Source organism: Trichogramma pretiosum, unplaced genomic scaffold (genome assembly GCF_000599845.2).
Source record: "Trichogramma pretiosum strain Unisexual culture from Peru unplaced genomic scaffold, Tpre_2.0 scaffold24, whole genome shotgun sequence".
Classification (NCBI taxonomy): Eukaryota; Metazoa; Arthropoda; class Insecta; order Hymenoptera; family Trichogrammatidae; genus Trichogramma; species Trichogramma pretiosum.
This window is the reverse complement of record NW_019641611.1, coordinates 1,980,867-2,002,819: the sequence shown is the minus strand read 5'-3', so window position 1 is coordinate 2,002,819 and position 21,953 is coordinate 1,980,867. Positions and strand designations below refer to the sequence as shown.

The following is a 21,953-nucleotide window of genomic DNA, read 5'->3' as shown; positions in this document are numbered from 1 at the left end:
TTAGTAAAGATCGTGTAACCCGGATCTGAAAAGCTCTCCTTGTACGATTCAAAGAAAAAAACAATAGAATAAAAAATCAATGCAGAAGATGACGTTGTTTTAGCTATAAAAATCACAGCGCGAGAAGCAAACAGATGCTACTGAGACTAAAAACCTACGATTATCGCGCTCGCTCGTTTTTTATAGATTCACTAGCCTACCCAACGAGCTTTAAGACGTTACACATCAAAACCGTTCCACTCTGTAGATAACAGAAATAATTATTCACAGTATTCTCTACTAATGTACAAGTCTGATAGGAGATAATAATAAAATAAAAATTGGCTACTATTTATAATAAATCATTTATTGTCAACAGTGCATCTAGATATTTTGTATAAAACGGTTTATTAGAAGTTAAACATATAAATTGTGATTCAAGTTATAATATTGAATCCATTTCTTCGCACTTCAGTGTTCTTATTATTAAAACTGAATTATTGCCTCATCCCAAGGACCATAAATATTTTCTTTATAAACTTGCCACTTAACGAAAAAAAGAGGACAGATTAGTTGCATAAATAATGAAATCAAAAGAAATATATGTAACAATATATAAGATGTATTGTAAAGTATAAACGCAGTTAAAGAGACTGTAAATAAACATAACGAAATCGGATTAGCAATTTTGAAAAGAAATTTTGGTAACAGTACAAAACTTTGCACTGAAGTTAGCAACAAACAAAACGCATGGAGCGTTGAAGGCAACCTAGATGTTAACATTATAGAACCAAACAGTGATGACGTAATCGATAATGATTGAGTCAATGAAACATCAGATAAACCATACTTGTTAAGTAACAAATGTATAACAAACATAAAAGTTGTCAGTGCATATACAGTGTCAGTACTAACAGTTTCAGTAAGATTTTTAAAAACAGGTGATAATATATAGCTAAAAACTAAAAATATTATAAAAACATGCAAGTCTTTTGAAAAATTTTGTACTCTGTGATTTGAAATAATGACATATCGAGAGTAACAAAGAAAACCGATGATAGAATTGATAGTAAACACTGAAAAGGGAATTAATGTGCCATTACTCAAAGAGTTAAATATTATCATAAAGATCATAATAAGACTGAGTTTAAAACATATTTTAGCACAGAATATAAATATTTTTGAAGTTTTTACACTGGCTGGCTTCGAATTTTTTTTTAAATTTTCATGAAATGATTTGTCTGTACAATTATCTGCCTGCCCATGGAATTCATACAAATTTTTCATATTAATTTGAGAATTCATCATACTGTTTAAAAGAAATTGAAGATTTAAATTAGTTGTAGTTCCGTTCAATCGGAGGTAGAAAGTTATTAACGAGACTTCGTACCGAAATTTTTCCTGTCACTTAAATGCTCTGAAAAATAATAAAATGAATTGAATATAATTATTATGCTATATACATGGGTCAATATAATATTTCATTACAAAACCACGCACATATATGTCCCCAATATGGACACGCCTATTGGTACGTTATTGTTCATAGAAAAACTCCGTAAGCAAAGATTCTCGATTCCTGGGTCGCTCGCATTCTCCACACTCCGTATGAACGTTTTCTTGTATTACTATCGATTTTGAAGACGTCTTTGCCTTAAAAAATCTGAAAAATATCATGAAGGCACACTTTAATAATGCAAACAACCTTGAATTTTTTAGATTTTTTTGGATACTTCAGAGATCAGAAAAAATCATTTTTAATACTGGGTTTTCTAACCTTAAATACACTCGGCAACAAAATTATCGCAACAAAAAAATTCATCGAAATTTTGTCGATTTTCAAATGCTTCGATCTTGGGCTAGATTTATCGTATCGACACGCTTTTTTTTTTAATTTCTTGGAAATTTTGTCCTCTTTAAATCCATATAAATTAAAATAAGATTTGAGTCAATGTTGAGTTACCAGTAGTATTTGAGCGTGACCCTAAAAATTACTGAAAAATAATGACTGTTTGAACGTGTACCAGTACCACAGTGATTTTTTTATCGAAATCTAACATACACCATCGCAAAGTGCTCTTTTTAACGAGTAATTTAAAAAAAAAAAGACCTCTCTACGATTTTTTTAACGCCATGTAGGTCGATTTGAAGATACCATTTAAAGTACGTAAAATCCCCCGTTTACCTGATATCAAGACGATTTTCTGGGCATTATGCGTACATAAACCGTACCTTCAAATCGACCTACAGGGCGTTAAAAAAATCGTAGAGAGGTCTTTTTTTTTTTAAATTACTCGTTAAAAAGAGCACTTTGCGATGGTGTTTGTTAAATTTCGATAAAAAAATCACTGTGGTACTGGTACACGTTCAAACAGTCATTTTTTTTCAGTAATTTTTAGGGTCACGCTCAAATACTACTGGTAACTCAACATTGACTCAAATCTTATCTTAATTTATATGGATTTAAAGAAGACAAAATTTCCAAGAAATTAAAAAAAAAGCGTGTCGATACGATAAATCTAGCCCAAGATAGAAACATTTGAAAATCGACAAAATTTCGATGAATTTTTTTGTTGCGATAATTTTGTTGCCGAGTGTAGTTAGAAAATCCTAGTTTCTCGCAAGTAAGTTTAAAAAATATCAATAATAGTACAATTATCTTCAATTGCCCCGTGTATTTGTAATTAAATAAATTTTGTCCTCAATTGGAATAAAGGGCACAAACCTGTGTCCTGTAAATATCAAACCTGTGCCCTTAATTTCAATTTAGGACAAAATTTATTTAATTTAAAAAATATCGTTTGCAACTAGTACGCGAGGAAGTTGACTCACCCAGGTGTCTTTGCACCCTCGCTACGCTCGGTTGAAAATAACTCCTGGATGAGTCAACTGCTACGTGCACTTGTTACGAAATATTCTATTAAAATTATGAAAATTTATTTTCGGCTATATGAGTCGATATCAAACTAGACAACTTTTCCCCTTTTTTACCGCATTGAAAAATGCAACCTCAAATTCTGGGGCGCTAACACCATATTTTTAACATAAACAGGCCTTTAAACCAAATACAAAAATTTGAATGTTTGTTGTAATTTTAGACGAATTCTAAAACTTGTGTTCTAATCATTTTTTCATTGAAAGACTTTCTTTTTGAATCAAGACATAAGATTAATTAGAACACAATGTTGAAAACAGTTGAACAATAGAAATACGATAAAACTGATCGTTTTAATTCTTTTACGCCAAGACAATATATTTTTAGTATTTCTCCTCCCCTAACATTGCCTCTTCAAAACCTCCAAATTTTAATTTTTCACAAAGATATAGCGGTTTCCGTAAGATTTTCTTGTATACTATATGTTTTGAATTTTTTCTTTTTTGGCATTTTCTTGAAAGGCATGTTTTTTGTCACTTTATGCAGGATTCAGAGCGCTACAGACTTGCATAAAACCCCTATTTAAAATAAGATTAAGGTCAAAAAATGAACTTATTTCTTACTGTAAGCGCGCTATCAATGACCTTGAAAAAAAAAATGTCTAACGTCAATTTTGTTGCTCGTATCTGAAGTAAAAAATGGGAGTCACCGTGTTAAAAATCGATTTTAGTTTCTTGTAATTTAGAGATCATGTTCAAGATCAAATTCAAGGTCACCATTAGATTCCTCGTCGAAAAATACGTCGAATATGGGTTCTTGATTCTTTTTAATGCTTACTTTACGATAATTCCAGGGGTCTCCAAATATTCTTGATACTCAATTTATAATGTATTTTACTTATATAAAAGCTAAAATATCAGATTTCAGGAGTCTCGTTCTCGGCTATAGAGGCAAAAACCAAGAACTTAGTTTACAAGGCTTCAACCTACATATTATCAAGAGGTGCGGTAGCACCCAGCCGGCAAAGTATAAAAAAATAATCAACTACTTTCACATAAAATTTCGTGAAGATTCATTCTACCAGACCGGAGTTTACAGCCTATGCAAACCTTGAAAAAACGGTACTTTTCGTAATTAAGATATCTTTCAATGGCTGTATTTTCGTCGTTCTTAAATCAATGTTAAATCTAAGTATGACAATTAAAAGGTAATAAAAATACCTTTCGAATGAGATGTTACAGTAATCGATAGCTTAATCCAATCGCCTTCTGCATCCATTTAAAAAACGCTAAAAACGACCATTTTGGGATTTTTCGTCCCCCTTCAATCCCATCCCATAACCGTAGGTGTGGTTATCAAACTCTACATACTTTTTTCATGAAAAGTACATGTCTTGACCAAAAGAATGCGACCCTCTGGGTTAAAAAATATGCTTTGGTGCCTGAGCTATGACTATTTGTAGAATAGTAGAAGATATTAGAATAAAATTTTAAGTGAACGCTATTTTCATATACCCAAATTACATATTAAATTTTGGGGCCGATCCATGAACCATCCCCTCAAAACTCACCAAAAAGTAAAAAAACTGCTCAAATAGGAATAATTTCATAGAGTAAGCTATTGTATACATTCATTTAGTATAACTAATCATTTATGCTGTACCAAATAGAAATTATTTGAATAGGAATTAAATAATAATATTTTTTTGTAAAAGAAACATAATTATAAAGAAACAATTATACAATAAATATAATTCATATCAAAATTTATGAAAAATATATTGAAGTTAATGTTTAATCATAACTTGTTCTTCCCTTTTATCTCCTAATCTCTGTTTTCTATTACAATTAAAAATTAATTTTTGTAGTGAATATTCATTGCTATTTCCTTAAAATTATTCAATTAACTCTAAATTTTTGGTTATCATGAATATTAAATATTTCAATAACTTGTTATACCATAATTTTATTATTTTATTTAAAAAATGCTACATTTTTTTTAACGACTCTCATCTTAATTGTCATTTTAGTTAAGAATATTAACACTTTACATGATCTTTGATCTCTAATTGACTTTTAAAATTTAATCTCTGCTGTAACAAGCATAAGCATAAACTTTTTGAGCTTCAATACTGTGATCTCACAATATCTGTGAACTGTAATAAAAAGTAAAAATAATATGTAAAAAATATGTGCTATTTTTTTACACTTTATCACCTTTTATTACAACTAAGTATATTTTATTATGTTTAATTAGAAATATGCATGTTCTCTGTAAATTTAAATGAAATCTATTTTTTAGTTTTTGTAATAAAATAGATTTTTTAATTTTGAAAAAGTTCAATTTGTTATTTTAAAGTCTATGCTAAAATAAATCAAGTAATAATTCAAATCCAAAACCCTTTAATGTTGCACTTCTTTACTCTTTTTTATATTTTTTTTTTATCAAAATATTGATGAGTAATCAAAGACACGGATACGGAATGTTTGCAATTCGAAAATTTGGACACTGTTAACGAAATGTAAATTTTTACTTTTTACTGCAGACATATATTTAAATCGAGCAAATTTTAATGCAAGAAAGTTTAGTAGTTTAAATCTTAAAAAGTGTAAGTAATTTGGTCTAACTTTACCATTGAGTTGAAATAATTTGTTTCGATTTTCAAGACTTAAATTTAATTTAATTTTTATTTAAGTTCATTATAGATACAAAAATGATGCAGTCCAATCAAATAACATGGTAAAAGAAAATGTCTAATCACTTTTTCAAGTATGTATCCAGTTATGGAATATAGAAATTCTCACTATAAAATGTTATTTACTTATTTACTTTTAAAGGTCGTCAACTTTAAATTAATTTTGAGTGCTGAATGTCCTGCATGTTTAATAGAACGCTGAATTTTACCAGCCTATACAGTTATATACATATTTTTCCACTCAGTTACCGGACTGATCTCAGAATCAATGCTAATATATGTAAGTGTAAGGCCCGATTTACATAAGCTATGGAATGGCACGGCTATTAGGGTCGTGGAATACGCTTTTAAACAAACGTCATGCTATTAAATGTATATAACTTATAGCACTTGAATCGTAAAGTACCATTAGTCTGGATGCGTCCATAAACAAGTTATTAACGAATATATTTTTTGTAACTTATAGAATCATTTTCAAAAATTCATCTAAAACAACTCAAACAACGCTTTTTACCTTTTTTCATCGCCGTTTTGAACTAAGTATCTCGCTTTTATCACATTTGGAACCCTTAAAACTAACTGAAACAGTATCTGACGGGAAAATAGAAACACTTTGGAAAATCAAAACCGTCTAATACATATTATCAAAACTCGCAGGTAAAAATATCTCCCGAAATCCTACTTGTGATTTCACTGAGATCTCTTATAATATTTCGGAGGATAGTTTCACCCGGGTATATACAAGGTATTGCAAAGGTATGGAAACCCCTGGAAATCTTGCAGTGTATTAAAAATAATCATAAACTCTGTATACGACACGGAATTCAATGGTGACCTTGAATTTGTCCTTAAACATAACCTCAAAGCGATCAGTAAACCAAAAATCGATTTTTCAATAAAAAAAAACCATTTTTTGTTGCGAATTTGAAAAATAGCGGAAAATTTTACATACAAATACGTCTTTAGTTTTTTTTCAAGGTCACATCAAGGATAAAGTTTCAAATAAAGCCTCAAAACTAGTTCAAACTTTTAAGAAAAATCGTAATTTTCTACTTTTCGCACATAAAGATTCTTAATCAATTGACGCCCTTATAAAAATTTTCTATAGGATCCCGCAAAATTCCTACTGGAATCCTATAGGACCCCTGTAGGAATTTTGCGGGATACTATAGGAAATTTTTGTAAGGGATTCTTATTTGAATACGTAATTCCAACTTAGCTCAGTAAAGCATTGAGAGGTAAGAATAAGCCTCCTGAAGTAAAGAATTTAAAATTGATTTAAATGAGTCTAACATTGTTAAAACATAGTTTAGGCATTTACAATTAACAATGGTCTAACTAACAAGGATCTTCACAGGTTTTTCTGCGTTTCTCATTTATCGAGAATCAAACCATAAACACTACAACACGCCAACCGCAGCGCTTCTATTGAGTAAGCACAATCGCCGCTCGAATCTCAGTACGTGCATGGATCATAACAAAACGAAGTATTTCATGTTCCAGTCATAACACTCGCAAAAGAGCGGGTATTGCAAGTATTTTTCAGGTTACAACTTAATAAACACACGTTCTTAACAGAAATCTACATTCTTATCTAATAAAAAAAGTGCATTATATTGATCTGAAGCACAGCTTCAATTTAATTTGAGTTTCGCAAAAAATGAAATAAATATTTATATTGAAATAATTGTTTTATTACAATACATAATACACCAAAATGATGACCGGTAATTTTTTAATACTTAAATAATTTGATAATTCTAATTTTTTAGTCAATGCTAATTGTTACATTAACTTAATTTAAGATTCAGAAAAATTTAATACTGAAGACATGTGGACACCTTACAAAGATTTACAACACTTGGTAGAAAGTTATGTCAATTCTTCATGTACTATCTCAGATCTACAGTTCTATGAATTTAATGCTGCTCTACGAAATCATCGACAAAATTTTTTGTCGTTGTTGAAAAATCCAGTAAGTTTTTTAACATTAAAATTTATATTCTGCATTCTATATTGCATTTTTATTACTTGTGACACAGATATCCGTATTATTTATGAAACTTATCCTATTTTACAGTCTAAAAGTATGAAAACACGAGAAGAAATTTTGAAGGGTAACACCAAAGGTTTAACGTTTGGATTAGGTCATCAACTGATTGCAAAAGAATTAATCGATGAAGCTATAATAATAAGTGACATGTACAATTTGAACGAATTAATGGCTCTTGATTTGTTATATACCGCTCAAATGCAAATGCCAAACTACCCAGGATTTTCAAGAGGTTTGACAGCGATCTTGCTATATTATGATGGCAGAAAAGCAATAACATCTACATTGAGAACATTAATTCAAGCAAGATCTGGATGTACTTGGATAACAGATATTCCTTTGCAGTTAATGAAGCAAATAACTGATTATACAAATAACATGCAAGAAGATGGGCTATTAGACAGAGTTTTGTTTTTATTAGAGGAAATGGACCCAATCAAGGTTGGTAATCATCATTTATTAAACTTTCAATGAGAAACAAGTATAAATAAATTGTTGTAAGATTTCATATTATCATTTAAATCACATTAGACATGAAGTTGAAGTAGTTGAGAAATTGCTTATTAGATTGCTTGGCTATTTATATAATTTATATACATTTAAATATATAAAGTTGAAAAGCCAAAAATGTACTTGAATATGACAGTTTTTGAAATGAATTATTTTGAAGCTAATCTTTATATCATGCCAAGAGTTCTATATCATGATAAATTAACTTGGACTATATTTTACTTTGTCAAATTTACACTTGAAATTAAATTACATTAATACTACTAATAATCAAATTAATATACAAAAGGCACATTTTCACTGCAAATTAGTTATTATAAATTCTAATCATATTCTTGTAAATTTTTGAAAGAATCAACTGTACTATGATATTTAAATTATGACTAGTTTAAAAACTTAGAAATTTAAAATTTTAAACTTATGCAGTTTTTTACTGCAATTTCATTAGCCAATACCCATGAGTAGTCCGTATGTTGCTTCAGGTGTGTCTTACGTCAAATGCTCCAAAAACTCAAATTACTTTAAAATAAGGAATATTTCAATTTTTGGAAATCATGATTTTGTTACCCATCTCTAATGTGTAATCTAATGTATAGTTACCATATACTGTATATTTATGATATTATATATGGTAAATTAAGGTTTTTACCTAAAATAAGGATGATTGTATAAGTTTTCTCTTCTGTTTAATGTACAATCTGTTTTATTTTTAAAAAAATTAACTGTTGTAGGACTATCAAATTCAAAGAACTATTTATGATTCTTCTAACATGAACATAAAATTAATGATCACCATTTTTAGAACATATTAAAAATACTAGTTATCGCTTAGCACGCATTTTCAAACAAGTTTTAAGAAAATCATCTATCAATTGTTTTTTATAAAATCAATTATTGATGAAGGCAAAACATTTTTAAAATTAAAAAAACATCATGCTCCTTATTATAATATATCATACCTTCCTCAATAGTAGGTTAATTGAAAAACAATAAAATACGTATCAAATGATTTTTCAAAATTTACATTTCGGATGCAATCGATTTTTTCATGTAAAAATGCGAACTGTATGTTTTTATTATCACATATAGACACTTTTCGGCAACATAATACTGCTTCCCTTATAAAAATTTCCAATAGGATCCCGCGAAATTCCTATTGGAATCCTATAGGACTCCTGTAGGAATTTCGCGAGATCCTATAGGAAATTTTTATAAGGGTTCGCAAAATAGCGCAATGAAGTGCTACTTCCAGCACGTAGCAGTAAGATACCGCTTTGGAGCTCAATTCTGCATGGCGCTACTTTGGCATCCCGTACAATAAAAATAATAAAAATCAAACTCGGCTAAATATGGTACTTTGCGAAAACAATTTAAAATTGTACACTGGGTTAACATTGATTCTGTCCGATAAAACGCCGAAATTTCCTATGCTTAAACACGTTCCACCACACTGTTGGACCAGACAGAATCGATGTTAACCCACTGTATGCTCTCATATCGAAATAAGCTCTAAAATCAAAATTTCAATTCAGTTTTTTGAATCTTCTTATACTAAATACTTCTCTGAAACGCTGTGTATGGAACCTTAAAAACAACAATATAAGATTATAGAGCCCTTACGAGAAATATTTAGTCGGAGATTCAGAAAACGTGATTGCAATTTTGAATTTTGAGAAAACTCGCTCCTGTAATATTGAGAAGAACGCAGATTACTCTTTTTCGAAAAGAATATAAATTATAAATTACTCTCTTCTCCACTTTTCAATTTCAAAGTAAAATAATATGCGTTGGTCCCATATCTTGAAGTTTTCCCTTACAAAAATTTTCAATAGTATCCCACAAAATTCCTACAGGGGTCCTATAGGATTCCAGTAGGAATTTTGCGGGATCCTATAGAAAATTTTTATAAGTGTTTCGGTAACCTCCTCCTCACCTACAGTAACGAATAAAATAAAAAAAAATTAAAATTATCTTTTAGAAAATATTTCGTTTTGCCCAACAATATCTATCAAATTACCTGTTAATGAGAAAAAATTGATATTTTCTACGTCAAAAATAAAAAAAAAACAATGCTGCCTGTTCGCTCTCCATCAGAAAACTGAAAATCTAATTGTTACCACATCTTGCATAATGAATTTTTAAAACTTTTAAATTTTAAACAACTTTATAATACAAAATTTTGTTATACAAATTTTACATACAGAGGTCCCACCCAACTTAAATACCCCTCTCTGCCAAATGTCTACTTCGATGGGATATTTCCTGATCTTTCTATTTAGACTATTTGAAAAAATCTTAAAAATGAAGTTTTCGAGATAATCAACTTTAAAGTTTTCCCGGCGATTTTTCCAGGTTAAACGTAAAATATCGGGAAATCTGACCTCAGCATCGAAAAGTTGAGTCAATTTCCATTAAAATAATGCATTAGTTTTTTTCTCTAGGGACATGTAGGTACTTTTACAGAGAGTTAGAAATTTAGCAATTCAACTAAATAATCCCAAGCGTGAGGCACTGGGATAGTTGACGTGAAAAGCGATATTTGAACTTTTGAAACGTTAGTCTATTTTAAAGAAAGTACCCTACAAATTTTATACAAATTGAGTGGAACTTAGTTTAGATTTAAATTATGCGATGTCTTCTAACATATTTTATATTCTTCACTCTCTGTTTATTGCATATATTTTTTACTAATTATTTTAATTTTAAATAAAATGCCCGGAATTTTGTCTTGTAACGGGTAGCCTACTTTACTTTCAAACAGTTAATAATTGTCTGCCATCATATCTACACCACCAATTCTCAATTATTGTGTGATTCACATATTCACGTTGCTTTTATAATCGTTCAAAGTATTTTATAATAATTTTATGTATATAAGTTGGCTTAATTTTCATGAAAAATTATGGGGTTTTATTTTCCTGTCTTGTTATTGCTTTAAAAAAATGTCTAATGTGATATCGATTTTATTAACGATTTAGTCATTGCATCGACAGGTGTTGATATTATATTGTTAATGCCTTCACCGTATTTTGTGTTTTGTTGTTTTCAGGAACGAGATTTGTTACAAAAAAATAAAGCTTTAGGTGACGCAAAGCATACATATTTGGTTATGAAGTTATTTAATGATACAAGACAAGATTTGGCGGATATACTATACATGTGGTCGGCACAATCGCAGTTACCATATAATGTGATGATGAAATTATTGACCATTTTGCAAAAGTGTTCTCCTGAGTTGGAAGCTGAAAATGGTTTTCCTGACAAGATTACGTTAACTTTGATAGTTGCCTTTTTATATTCTATTAATGTAAGCGCATTAAACTTACGAGAAGATGGTGAAGGTTTGTAAATATTTTGTAAGATTATTGCGATAAATTTTAAGTCTCAATTGATTATACATTTTAGTTAATAATCCATTTTATAACTGAGGCGGGAGGTTGCTTGTCTTGCAAAAGCATTAGGTTTTGCATGATTTCCAGGCAACTTATCAGGTTGCATTAATAGAAGTGCATAATTGATGAAAATGTCCAAATTTTCAAATGAAATGTCCAAGGTTCAAATAAATTTCGAATTACCAGTTATAGTTAAGAGCTAATAGTGGGCCGTAATTAAGAAAGAAAACTAAAACAAAAGTATTTTTAGACAATTAGAATTTTAATAAACACAATATATAGACACTATTTTTCTGAATAGGGGAAGAAAATTTTTTTCAAAAATTGAGTAAATTTTTTTTCGACTTTTAGTTACCTTTTAACCCTTAAAAATATAGGATTATCCTATGTTTTCGCTTCTAAGTTTAGAACGATACCTTTTTCCGCTCGGATGACAATACAATGGGTTTTGACCGAATAACAGTACAAGCAAAATAATCTAGTGTGACAAAGACAAACACACGACGCTATACTTGGACGTTAAGGGCTTATATACACCTTAAATTCAAAATTTTTTTTATTCAATTTTTGAATAGGATTTTTTCTCCCCTTTCCATTGCTTTTTTCGAAATTCCAAAATTTTGATTTTGCACTGAGATACAGCTGTTTCCGTGAGTCTTTTTCCTATACTTTACGTGTTAAATTTTTTCTTCTTTTGCGTTTTCTGGCGAGTAGTGTTTTTGGTCACCTGTCGTAATATTCAGAGGGTATCGATTGAGCTTTTTGCACTGGGGTCGCGTACACTTCTTCAGAACATGAATGGTTACGGCCACTACCACGGGTGAGACGATTGAGCTCATAGATCATTCTCAAAACGTACTTTTATGACTTAAATTTCGGCAAAAACGAAAAATGAAAAAAATTGTGTTTTTAACTGTTCGTGCAGAGCAACCCGAGTGTTCGGTCGTCTCACCCGTGGTAGTGGCCGTAACCATTCATGTTCTGAAGAAGTGTACGCGACCCTGGTGCAGAAAGTTCAATCGATACCCTCTGAATATTACGACAGGTGACCAAAAACACTACTCGCCAGAAACCGCAAAAGAAGAAAAAATTTAACACGTAAAGTATAGGAAAAAGACTCATGGAAACAGCTGTATCTCAGGGAAAAATCAAAATTTTAGAATTTCGAAAAAAGCAATGGAAAGGGGAGAAAAAATCCTATTCAAAAATTGAATAAAAAAAATTTTAAATTTTAGGTGTATATAAGCCCTTAAAGGCAGCACGGGATTTTCCCATGATAAATTCATAATTCGCTAAAGTTCAGGTGTTGACGTTGCAAAAACCACTTAAACGACACTGCTCGCGGTACTGCTTGAGAATATCTCAATACTTTTCGTTTTGAGTAGTTTCACTTCAAATAACTTGATTTAAGTTTACATCAACCACAAAAATAGTCAGTTTATTCGTAAATCATTTTGATAGAATTTCTAATTCTGTTTATTAATATAGTACATTAAATTTTACAGATATTTTGAAGGCAATGCCTATTTTGTCAGACCCAGAAGCTCTTGAAAATATAATCGAGCGATTAAATAGCTCAAATGTCATTTGGGAAAGCGTTGGATTGAAAGGATTTATTCAATTTGCTTTGTCCCTGACTATCACTATAATAAAATCATCGCCAAATTTATACGCCTCTGCGAATTCTATCAAAGAAGAGGAGGTCCTCTTGGAAGCTGCTTTATGCAACAAAGCATTTCATTTTGCATCAGAAGTGCTTTTTAAATGTCAATATTTACATACAGAAGAATTTTATATGCGGCTGATGCATAATTTGATCACAGACTTTATTTACCTCATGCCACTTAAAGTGAAGGAATTGAGAAGTAGAGCCGATGAATCTATGCGTTTGATTCAAGCTTATCAACAAGAAGGCATAGAACCACCAGTAAATATTGATGATCATTTCAAGTATTTATTAATGATGATATCCAAATTATATCAAAAAGATGTTTTAAACTTACAACTTACGATGGATTATTGGTATCAACATTCTGAGTCGTCTCCAATTACTAATTCACTTTATCTTAACCGTTTACCTTCACGACAAGTAGCTCTTTTCAAGTTCATTCGATTAGCGGGAGAAGTACTTCCTCCAGGATTATTTGTTCCATATATACATATGTTAGCTGCTCTGGCATCATCGAATCAAGCTGCAAGACAAGCTTTTAATTTTCTCAAACCGAATGGTAAGTCATGAAAATTATTCTATAAATTATATAAAGCATTAAATTATTATTCAATTAAATAGTATATTACTGTGGCTTGCTGTTTTCACGACTTAGGATGCTTCGAAAGTAAAAGATCCCGGTGCTATAGCTACAGCGTGCGGAAAGATGAACTTTCCGCAGCTGTATCAAAAAATAGTATACTACTATTTTTAATCTTTCATTCATAATCTACTATTTCATCACTGCGTGCGGAAAGTGCTACTTTTGCGTAGCGACCGGGAAGTAGTCACTTTCGGGCCACTGGTATGAAAAATATAATTAATTTTGCCGTATAAAAAAATTACTCACTTTATGTACGGTTTTTTTCGGTAAAGCGCCATTTCGATGTCAGCTATGTTGAATTTTGATATTGTAACTAACGGGCTTTCAAATCTCTTAAGGTGGTTGGAGTGAAATATTCAATGTATTACCATAATGCTGAAACTTTGTGTGGTTATTTAAAGGTCATCCTCGATCGACTCTTAAAATGTCAGTCCAAGTCAACATGTTAACTTTTCTCGTATTTCTGATCCGATTTAAATCATCAAATTTTTTCAACATTTCAAATTCAAAAATATCATAAAATTTACGTTGGAAATTACTATTTTACATGACTCGGTAGTTATAATCATAATAATATAGCCAGGGGATACTTTTACTTTATCATGCATATAATATAAATGGCTTATCAATGTCCCTTAATGCTCATAATTAGTCACGTACTCATGTTTTGTTAATTACTCATTAGTTAGTGCGGTAAGGTACACTTTTTAATATTTCAATCGAAAGGTAATGGCTTAAACTACAACTGAGTGGTTTTCGGATTCAATCTAGCTAGTTGTAAAAAATCGTAGCCAAAAATGCATGATTTTATGATAGAATTCTGTAAGAGCCTATGTTAAAATAACCACTTTTGAAAAACTTTGTTTTTAGTGCGGTAACATATTTTGAAGTTTTGACAGTATATCAAGTAAACACTAAACAACATTTATGCGAAGTTTTATGAAAATCTAGCTCAAAGACGTTTTATTACCGAATCACCTTAAACAAGTGTTTTCGGGATTTCAAAATGTTATTAATTTACTTATTTATTCCAGGATCTGCAAGTTTGAATACCATTTCCTGGGATCATTTTTTCAACTCTTTGAATCGTTATCATTGTAATCTGAGACAAGAATTGCCACTTCCACAAGATACAGTGTACCGCCAAAGAGTAAACCTAAAAGGTATTACTCCTAATGAGGTCAAAGGCTTAGAAGCAGTTTTAACAATAGTTCAAGTGGTTGCAAAGAATGACGATTCCTCTAGGATAGCATTTTGTGACCATCCTAGTTGGAAAGTAGTACAATCATTAATTGGATTGGTGAGTTGTGCTATGCCAATCCCACTCAAAGGAGCTTTACTTCAAACATTAGCTGCTCTTGCCAAATCAAACGAAAGTTCTTCTGCCATATGGTCAAGTTTAGAGGCTGCTCAAATTATTACAACAATACCGACTACGAGTAGTTTTCAACCTAGAGGAGTACAAACTGAATTGGAAGAAATTGAATCTCGCAACGAAGAGTACCCTTTAACTAGAGCTATGCTTAAATTACTAAACATTCTTACGAACTATCCAATTCCAAGATTATTAGGAGTTGGTCATAGAAATCCAGGATTTGATCCATACCTGAATTTTATTGTTAATTGCGTTTTCTTGCAATATAACACGCGTTCTTATAAAAATCAAGCTGAGAAATGGATCGTAGCAAATCTTTGTTTGAAAATAATTACAAAATTACTCAAAAATTATCAACCTAATGTTGAAGATCTTGTTGGATATAAAGTTGAGGTAAATGGAGGAGAAGTAACTTGTATCAATGCTTTGCCTGGATATCATTTAATGACACAAATTCATTCAAATAGTGAATTACTTAGATTAATATTGTCTATTTTAAACGAAGGATGCAATTTATTTGATACATTCGATAATTTTGTTGGAAAAAAACATCTAGAAAAATGTACGCTACGAGCATTAGAAGTTTTGGAGTATGGATTAAAAAGCCAACATCAGTTCATGTTACAAATTTCAGCTTTATCAACATCAAATCAAATTATCACCGGCTTATCGCGACTTCTCTTAGGAGTAAATCAACGTACAGGTCAACCTGATCATATGGTGAACATTACGAAGTACGTGTCTCACAATAACTGGCTACCTAATCATGCTAGTACTGCAATAAGTATATTGCAAATGGTTTCTAACGAACCAGGAGCCGATTCAGAACTTTTATCAACCTTTACTTCGACACCGGCTCTTACAACGTACATAAGACATAGCTTTGTTGAGTGCTTAGACGCTGAAAATGTTACTAAACATGAAGGAGCGTCTAAAAATTTGAACAAACCTCAATACCAAAGTTGTAAAGACAAGATAATTTTAATGTTAATGCAAAGTATCAATCATCCAGCTCCAAACTTGGCACATTATTTCCTAGGGTTTGAAATTAACAAAGACATTAAGAAAACTGTCTTGCAACATCCTGGAGTACTTGGATATCCTCGTACTTGTTTACATTCAATTATAGCAATTTTAGATGTTTCGTTAGAAAGTGGACGTGACAAAGTAACAGAAGCTTGCTACCGCCTTCTTTACAACCTAGCATCGAATGATAAAACTTCAATGTCTGTACTCCGTTTTCTACGAACAACCGCAAATCAAGATTTTGTTCATCGGCATCTCTCTAAATTACCATTTCAAGATTCTAACAGTGATAAAACAATCAACTTAATATGCATGTCTTGGCTTCTCAAAATTGCTGCCATTGAATTACGCGTTGGAAATGGAAGTTCTCAAAATACTCTAATTCAACAGCTTGCAGGTAAAAAAACATTTCATCAATATTTATCACGTGTACAGTAACATAATTAGTATATTTTGCATCTAGGGAGTGAAAAACTGGAAAGTCTCAGAGCACGTGTAATTTATCATCCGAGGCGAAGCCGACTCTGATAATTAAGTGCTCTGAGACTTTCTTTTTTCGCTATATATCCCCCGGCCTAAAGTAACATTTTGGTTTTGCTCAGCGGGAGTAAAATGTTACTTTAGATTGGGGTGGCACAAAAAAACATATTTAACCCATTAACCTCTAGAGGGCCGGGATTTCTAAGGTCATATTATTCATATAAAACTGGCATAGAGGGTATCTTAAATCATTGATCGTTCATAGTATGCGCCAATATATTAGCTTCCCGGTCCTCCATAGGTTTAAGTCCAGAATGATAATATTTGGCTTCACTTGAAAATTTAACTTTTTCCATGTTTTGAGACTTGAAAAGACTTCACTTACATATTTTGATGTAAAATCTAATGCCCTTTCAGAATGTATATTTTCATAACTTTTTTACTAGACCGATTTTTGAAAAACGGCTCTGTGGAGCCCTCCGTATTGTAGCTGTGAACAACTGCGACAAATTTCATCCAATTTCATCGGGTAGTTGTTCCGGAAAACAGGATCGAAATTTTTGATTTTTCAAACTGAATTTTTCAAATTGAATGAAATGGGATGAAATTTGATACAGTTGTTCACAGCATCAATACGGAGGGCTCCACAGAGCCGTTTTTAGAAAATCGGCCTAGTATAAAAGTTATTTGAATTTGTACTTTTAATACTCGGAAGATGTACAGAAGCACAGAAAATGTATATTTTCGTATCTTTTTTCCAGGCTGATTTTCGAAAAACGGCTCTATGGATCCCTCCGTATTATTGCTGTCAAATGCGACAAATTTCAGCCAATTTCATCGGATAGTTTTCCCGGAAAACAGGATCAAAATTTTTTTATCCTGCCAACAGTAATCAAAAATTTCGATCCTGTTTTTCGAAAAAACTACCCGATGAAATTGGCTGAAATTTGGTGTAGTTATTCACAGCTACAATACGGAGGGCTCCACAGAGCCGTTTTTCGAAAATCGGTCTAGCAAAGAAATTATTTAAATTTACATTTTTAATGCTCGGTCGGTCAAAATCGGGGCTTCGGCATCGACAACTTCTTTGAGATTTTTGAGAAATTAAAAAGTCGCCCGTACATCCTTCAACGACCGTTTGCAAAAATATTCACAAATAACGTAAATTTGAAGCCGGCTATAACGAAAGTAATAAAAATCCATAAATTGATCCGCCAATTTTTTAGATTTCCGAAAATGTTAAAAAATTGAAGAGGCTCCTTTATAAATTCTGTGACATTTTCATTCTAGAAACTTTTTCTCTTAACTCGATAGCTTCCGATTAAAAAATATGTTTAGCTTATTCTATGCACCCTGTCGTATTCGAAGCCTATATTCTGAAAAAATATTAAATTGTTTGAATCATAAAAGTATTAAATTGTTCAAGAATTGCGTTGGTTTTAATATTTATTGTACCTCTTCTGTAAAGTAAAAAAGTATCGAGGTTGTGACAAAAATTAGACGATTCTTGTCGCAAACTCGAGCGAGTTCTTTGTAATTCTTGAATTTTTTATCTATTCAATTTCACAGTTATAATAAGACCCTAATTTCTTCAAGAATCACTATACTAGAATTTTTTCACTTATTTACAGGAGATTCCAGGTTGGATCAAGATAAATTTTTGCCATCACAGAAATTGTTAATGGACCTTTTACACTATGTTAACTTTCAACTTGAATTAGAACCACCTAAATCATGGGAATTTTTTGACCCCGTACAAGTAGATATCGTTTTCAGCCGATGTTTAGTTCCCTTAGAATTAACAAGTGGTCCAGAATTAATTGATATTAAAAAATTACATGCACTTATAAACGAGGAGTTGTTGATAACTCAAAGAAATGCTACATCTGCTCAACGGACTATTATGCAACAGGAATTAGAATCAATTTTGTTGTTTGCTTTGAAAAGAAATCAAAGAAAAACATTGTCTTTTTCAACAGTTAAGTTCGTTGAAGGATGGTGTCAAATCACCGAAACATTATTTTCTACTGCTACAAAGCAACAATTAATTCCTGCTCAAAAGCACAACTTATTATTGAATCTCACCCATGATTTGCTTCAAAAAATGACTTCGTGTGAAGCATTAAACGAAGTGAAAACACTTGTTTCTGGCACTGTTTTAATGTTACTCGTACATTTACGAGTTAATTCTATGAATAACATTGAAATGGAGCTCTTGTCTTCTTCACCCACAAATACGACTATGATGAAAGGTATATTGGATAATATTCTTCAATGGATAATTAATTCTGAAGCATCTTCTCAAAAAGTTCGCACTCATTTATATGGAGCACTTCTTTATTACCTTTATATTGTTAGTCCAAATCCTCCAATGAATTATAGTTTAAATACGGATTCATTACATGTAAATCAATTGGATAATTCTTTACAAAAATCATTGTCAACGCAAAGCTGTTCACAAAAATTATCAACAATACAGACTATAAATTGTTTCGGTAACAAATTGATAGATATAATATGCCATAGTTGTTCTGGAGGACATGATGTTTGTAAAATGCTTAGTCTTTCATGTTTAAACAAAATAATTGAATTTGATTCTGATAACAAATGGACTATTTACTTAACAAGTCGAGGATATTTAAAGCATATGATCGATAATTTGTTCGAATTGAATAATCAACTAAGAATCATGTTGCATGAATTACAAACACTAAGACCTTTGTATTTATACGAGGCAAAAATGTCTATGTTTCTTCAAATGGCTGCAACGCGATTTGGTGCTGAAACTCTCTTGGAAAATAATATCTTATCATGTTTTTCCAATTTGAATGTCGTTGATCAACCTCACCTAAATGACTCTTTATCAGCCAATGAATCTTCCTTTTTACCATCCATTGAAGAAAAGTATCAACAAATTTTTCTACCGATGCTTTATTTGTGCGATGCATTACTTACTACCCTTGGGTCGAAAAATCAATCGTGTTCAATTCAAATAAGTGGATTTTTACTAAGTCATAGAGATGCTGTAGAGATGGCTCTTCGAAATGTTTCCGAAAACTCGAGCACTCTTATCTTAAATGAAGTTGCTTGTTTAACAGGTGTAATAGCTCGATCATCATTCATTGGTAAATATTACATTATTTCCTTCATCTGTAAAAATGCAATTGCTGATTTTTTTTTGTTTCTAGATGTCTACCATTTGACTGATTCATCAGATAATACATACAATGAAGATTCTTCATCTACAAGTGATAGCTTAAAAGAACTGAGGGCACACATTTATCGAGTCCAAAAGTTAATGCTTTCTCTTTTACCTCGTTTTCGAATCAAAGTAGATGAGCAACAACCTATTCAAAACTCCTTATACATACGCATAATTGCTAATGTTATCTTATTTATAAGAAATCAAATGAATCATAATGTATCAAATAAGAGGATGAAAAATATGATTTTTGAGCCATGCGTTCGAGAACGAAATATAAACTTGAAGGAGACATACAGTTCTATTCATTTAGGAGTGTTACTTGAACATATAACTTCAGTTTTTGTATTGATGGAACATGATTTATCTCAAGTTAAACCAAATTCAATGAAAAATTGTACCGACCTCAGAGAAGTAAGTAAAAAAAATTGTTTATTTATTTATTTAACCAAAAATATTTGAATGTATACGGCTGCTTTGCCAACTTTAATTCAGCTATAAAACATTTTTTTGTTAATGCGATTAAATTGGGACTGTTTTGGTCGCTGCGCTCATCTTAGCTACCTTTTTGCTTCCGCGCGCGGCTATAGGCCCTCTTTTCGTCGCAGAAACGAAAACGATAACTTTCTGCGTAGGGGCAACGATTTATTATACAATAAACTGCATTTATTTTTGATTAGCTTTCTAATTTTTTAATGTTTTAGTACTTACGAAGTACATTATTAACTACTTTTACAAATTTTGATGGCCAAAAATTCCGCATAGCTTCTTAAACTTATATAAGCATTCAAAGATAGTCATAGAAAAAAAGACACCTCCGCGGGTGGCACGGTAGCTACCCAATTTTTGTCTGATATCAAAAAATCAAAGTTTTTTTATAAAATAGAAGATATTTGCTGGATCCTGAGCTAAAATCACTAGGAAAAGTTAAAAGTCAACAAAATGAAGGACTTAATAATGATTTTAAAATTATGATTTTAGTTCAAGGTCCAGAAAATTGCATTATCTTTTAAATAAAAAAAAATTAATATGATATCTATGGTCGTTTTTTGAAATATCTTGCCGTCCGCCTCAGAAAACATGGTTTAGAGAAAAATGTGTTCAAAGTTGTCAACTGCCATTGAGCGCAGTGTAAGCACTTACTCTCCATCCTGATTTGAATTGGCTAAAAATTAGAATTTACAAACGAATTTTAGCAAGGGATTTTTGAAAGTATAAGTAATTCGAAAATACAAAAAAAATTTATATTTTGGTCAAGCTTAATAAGAACCTCCCCTTTGAATGGTCTCATCCTTTTACTGGTGGCAGACGTTCATTTTTCGATATTTCTATCGATCACGATAGCGTTCATCAATGACTATTAGCTCCCATTAAGCCTTTAATAGGTGTACACAGACCGTTTAAGATAATTTGAGAAATACTGAGAGTCTTACATAAATGATCATTATATTTGGTTAATATCATTAAGTTTATTATATATTACTACGTAATTCATAATCATATGCACCGTTTAATTACAGCATTCCTTTGCTACTGATCATTACGGCGATGTAGATAAACAAAAACTGATGGATCAACATAAAAATCTTCGTTTGAAACATACTAATCAAAATACGAAATACTTATCGATCATTGTGGAAATGTCCATGTATATCCTGTGGAGTCATTTGGACTTTTATGCAACTCAGATAATAACCTCATCTAAAAATAATCGTAAGTTTATGAAATTATTCAATGATTTTTGTAATGTATCTTAATATACGATATTTTCCACAGTTTCATCATCAAATTTAGATGATAATTCTATTGAAATCAAAAAATTGCATGAGTTGATACCAGGATTGAAAAAAGAAGTTTTGACCACCTTCGCAGATAATTTTGCTTCGAAGATTATTGATAATCGTACAGATTATGCAATGGTTGATAAGAATTACATGAATGCACTTATTCGAAGGATAAAACGTCTTGTGCAGTTTATTTAAATAATGATTAAACTATAATTATCGTGGATATATTTTTAGAAAATTAATAAAAAATTGTAATAATTTTATAAA

The 21,953-nt window shown here is 31.1% G+C and overlaps 2 protein-coding genes across 8 annotated transcripts; one reads left to right on the top strand and one right to left on the bottom strand.

The window, feature by feature from the left end:
• Positions 1-373: 373 nt before the first annotated feature.
• LOC106648211 (phosphatidylinositol N-acetylglucosaminyltransferase subunit C) lies at positions 374-6,176 on the bottom strand. Of its 7 annotated transcripts, XM_014364920.2 has the most exons (4): positions 5,684-5,806; positions 1,480-1,642; positions 1,370-1,396; positions 374-1,288 (listed from the first exon to the last, which is right to left on the bottom strand). In XM_014364920.2, the coding sequence occupies exon 4, from the start codon at positions 1,285-1,287 to the stop codon at positions 466-468; it is 822 nt and encodes a 273-aa protein (XP_014220406.1). In that variant the 5' UTR covers position 1,288; positions 1,370-1,396; positions 1,480-1,642; positions 5,684-5,806; the 3' UTR covers positions 374-465. The 7 variants fall into 7 exon arrangements, with proteins under 7 accessions (XP_014220406.1, XP_023314428.1, XP_014220403.1 ...); XM_023458660.1 differs by lacking the exon at positions 5,684-5,806 and adding an exon at positions 6,064-6,176 and having other exon boundaries at positions 374-1,396; XM_014364917.2 differs by having other exon boundaries at positions 374-1,396; positions 5,676-5,806.
• Positions 6,177-7,025: 849 nt separating this feature from the next.
• On the top strand, positions 7,026-21,949 carry LOC106648443 (nuclear pore complex protein Nup205). Its single transcript, XM_014365351.2, has 10 exons — positions 7,026-7,276; positions 7,355-7,524; positions 7,630-8,043; positions 11,162-11,453; positions 13,010-13,732; positions 14,851-16,614; positions 18,329-19,822; positions 19,886-20,313; positions 21,420-21,612; positions 21,676-21,949. Exons 1-10 carry the CDS (start codon positions 7,267-7,269, stop codon positions 21,879-21,881), a joined length of 5,694 nt encoding a protein of 1,897 aa, XP_014220837.1. The 5' UTR covers positions 7,026-7,266; the 3' UTR covers positions 21,882-21,949.
• Positions 21,950-21,953: the final 4 nt, after the last annotated feature.

Excerpts from the sequence above, each read along its gene's own strand:
- LOC106648211 (XM_023458660.1), bottom strand. The coding sequence starts at position 1,287 with ATGATGAATTCTCAAATTAATATGAAAAATTTGTATGAATTCCATGGG.
- LOC106648443 (XM_014365351.2), top strand. Across the intron at positions 13,733-14,850 it reads TAATTTTCTCAAACCGAATG|GATCTGCAAGTTTGAATACC; the intron begins GTAAGTCATGAA and ends TATTTATTCCAG. Across the intron at positions 21,613-21,675 it reads AACCTCATCTAAAAATAATC|TTTCATCATCAAATTTAGAT; the intron begins GTAAGTTTATGA and ends TATTTTCCACAG.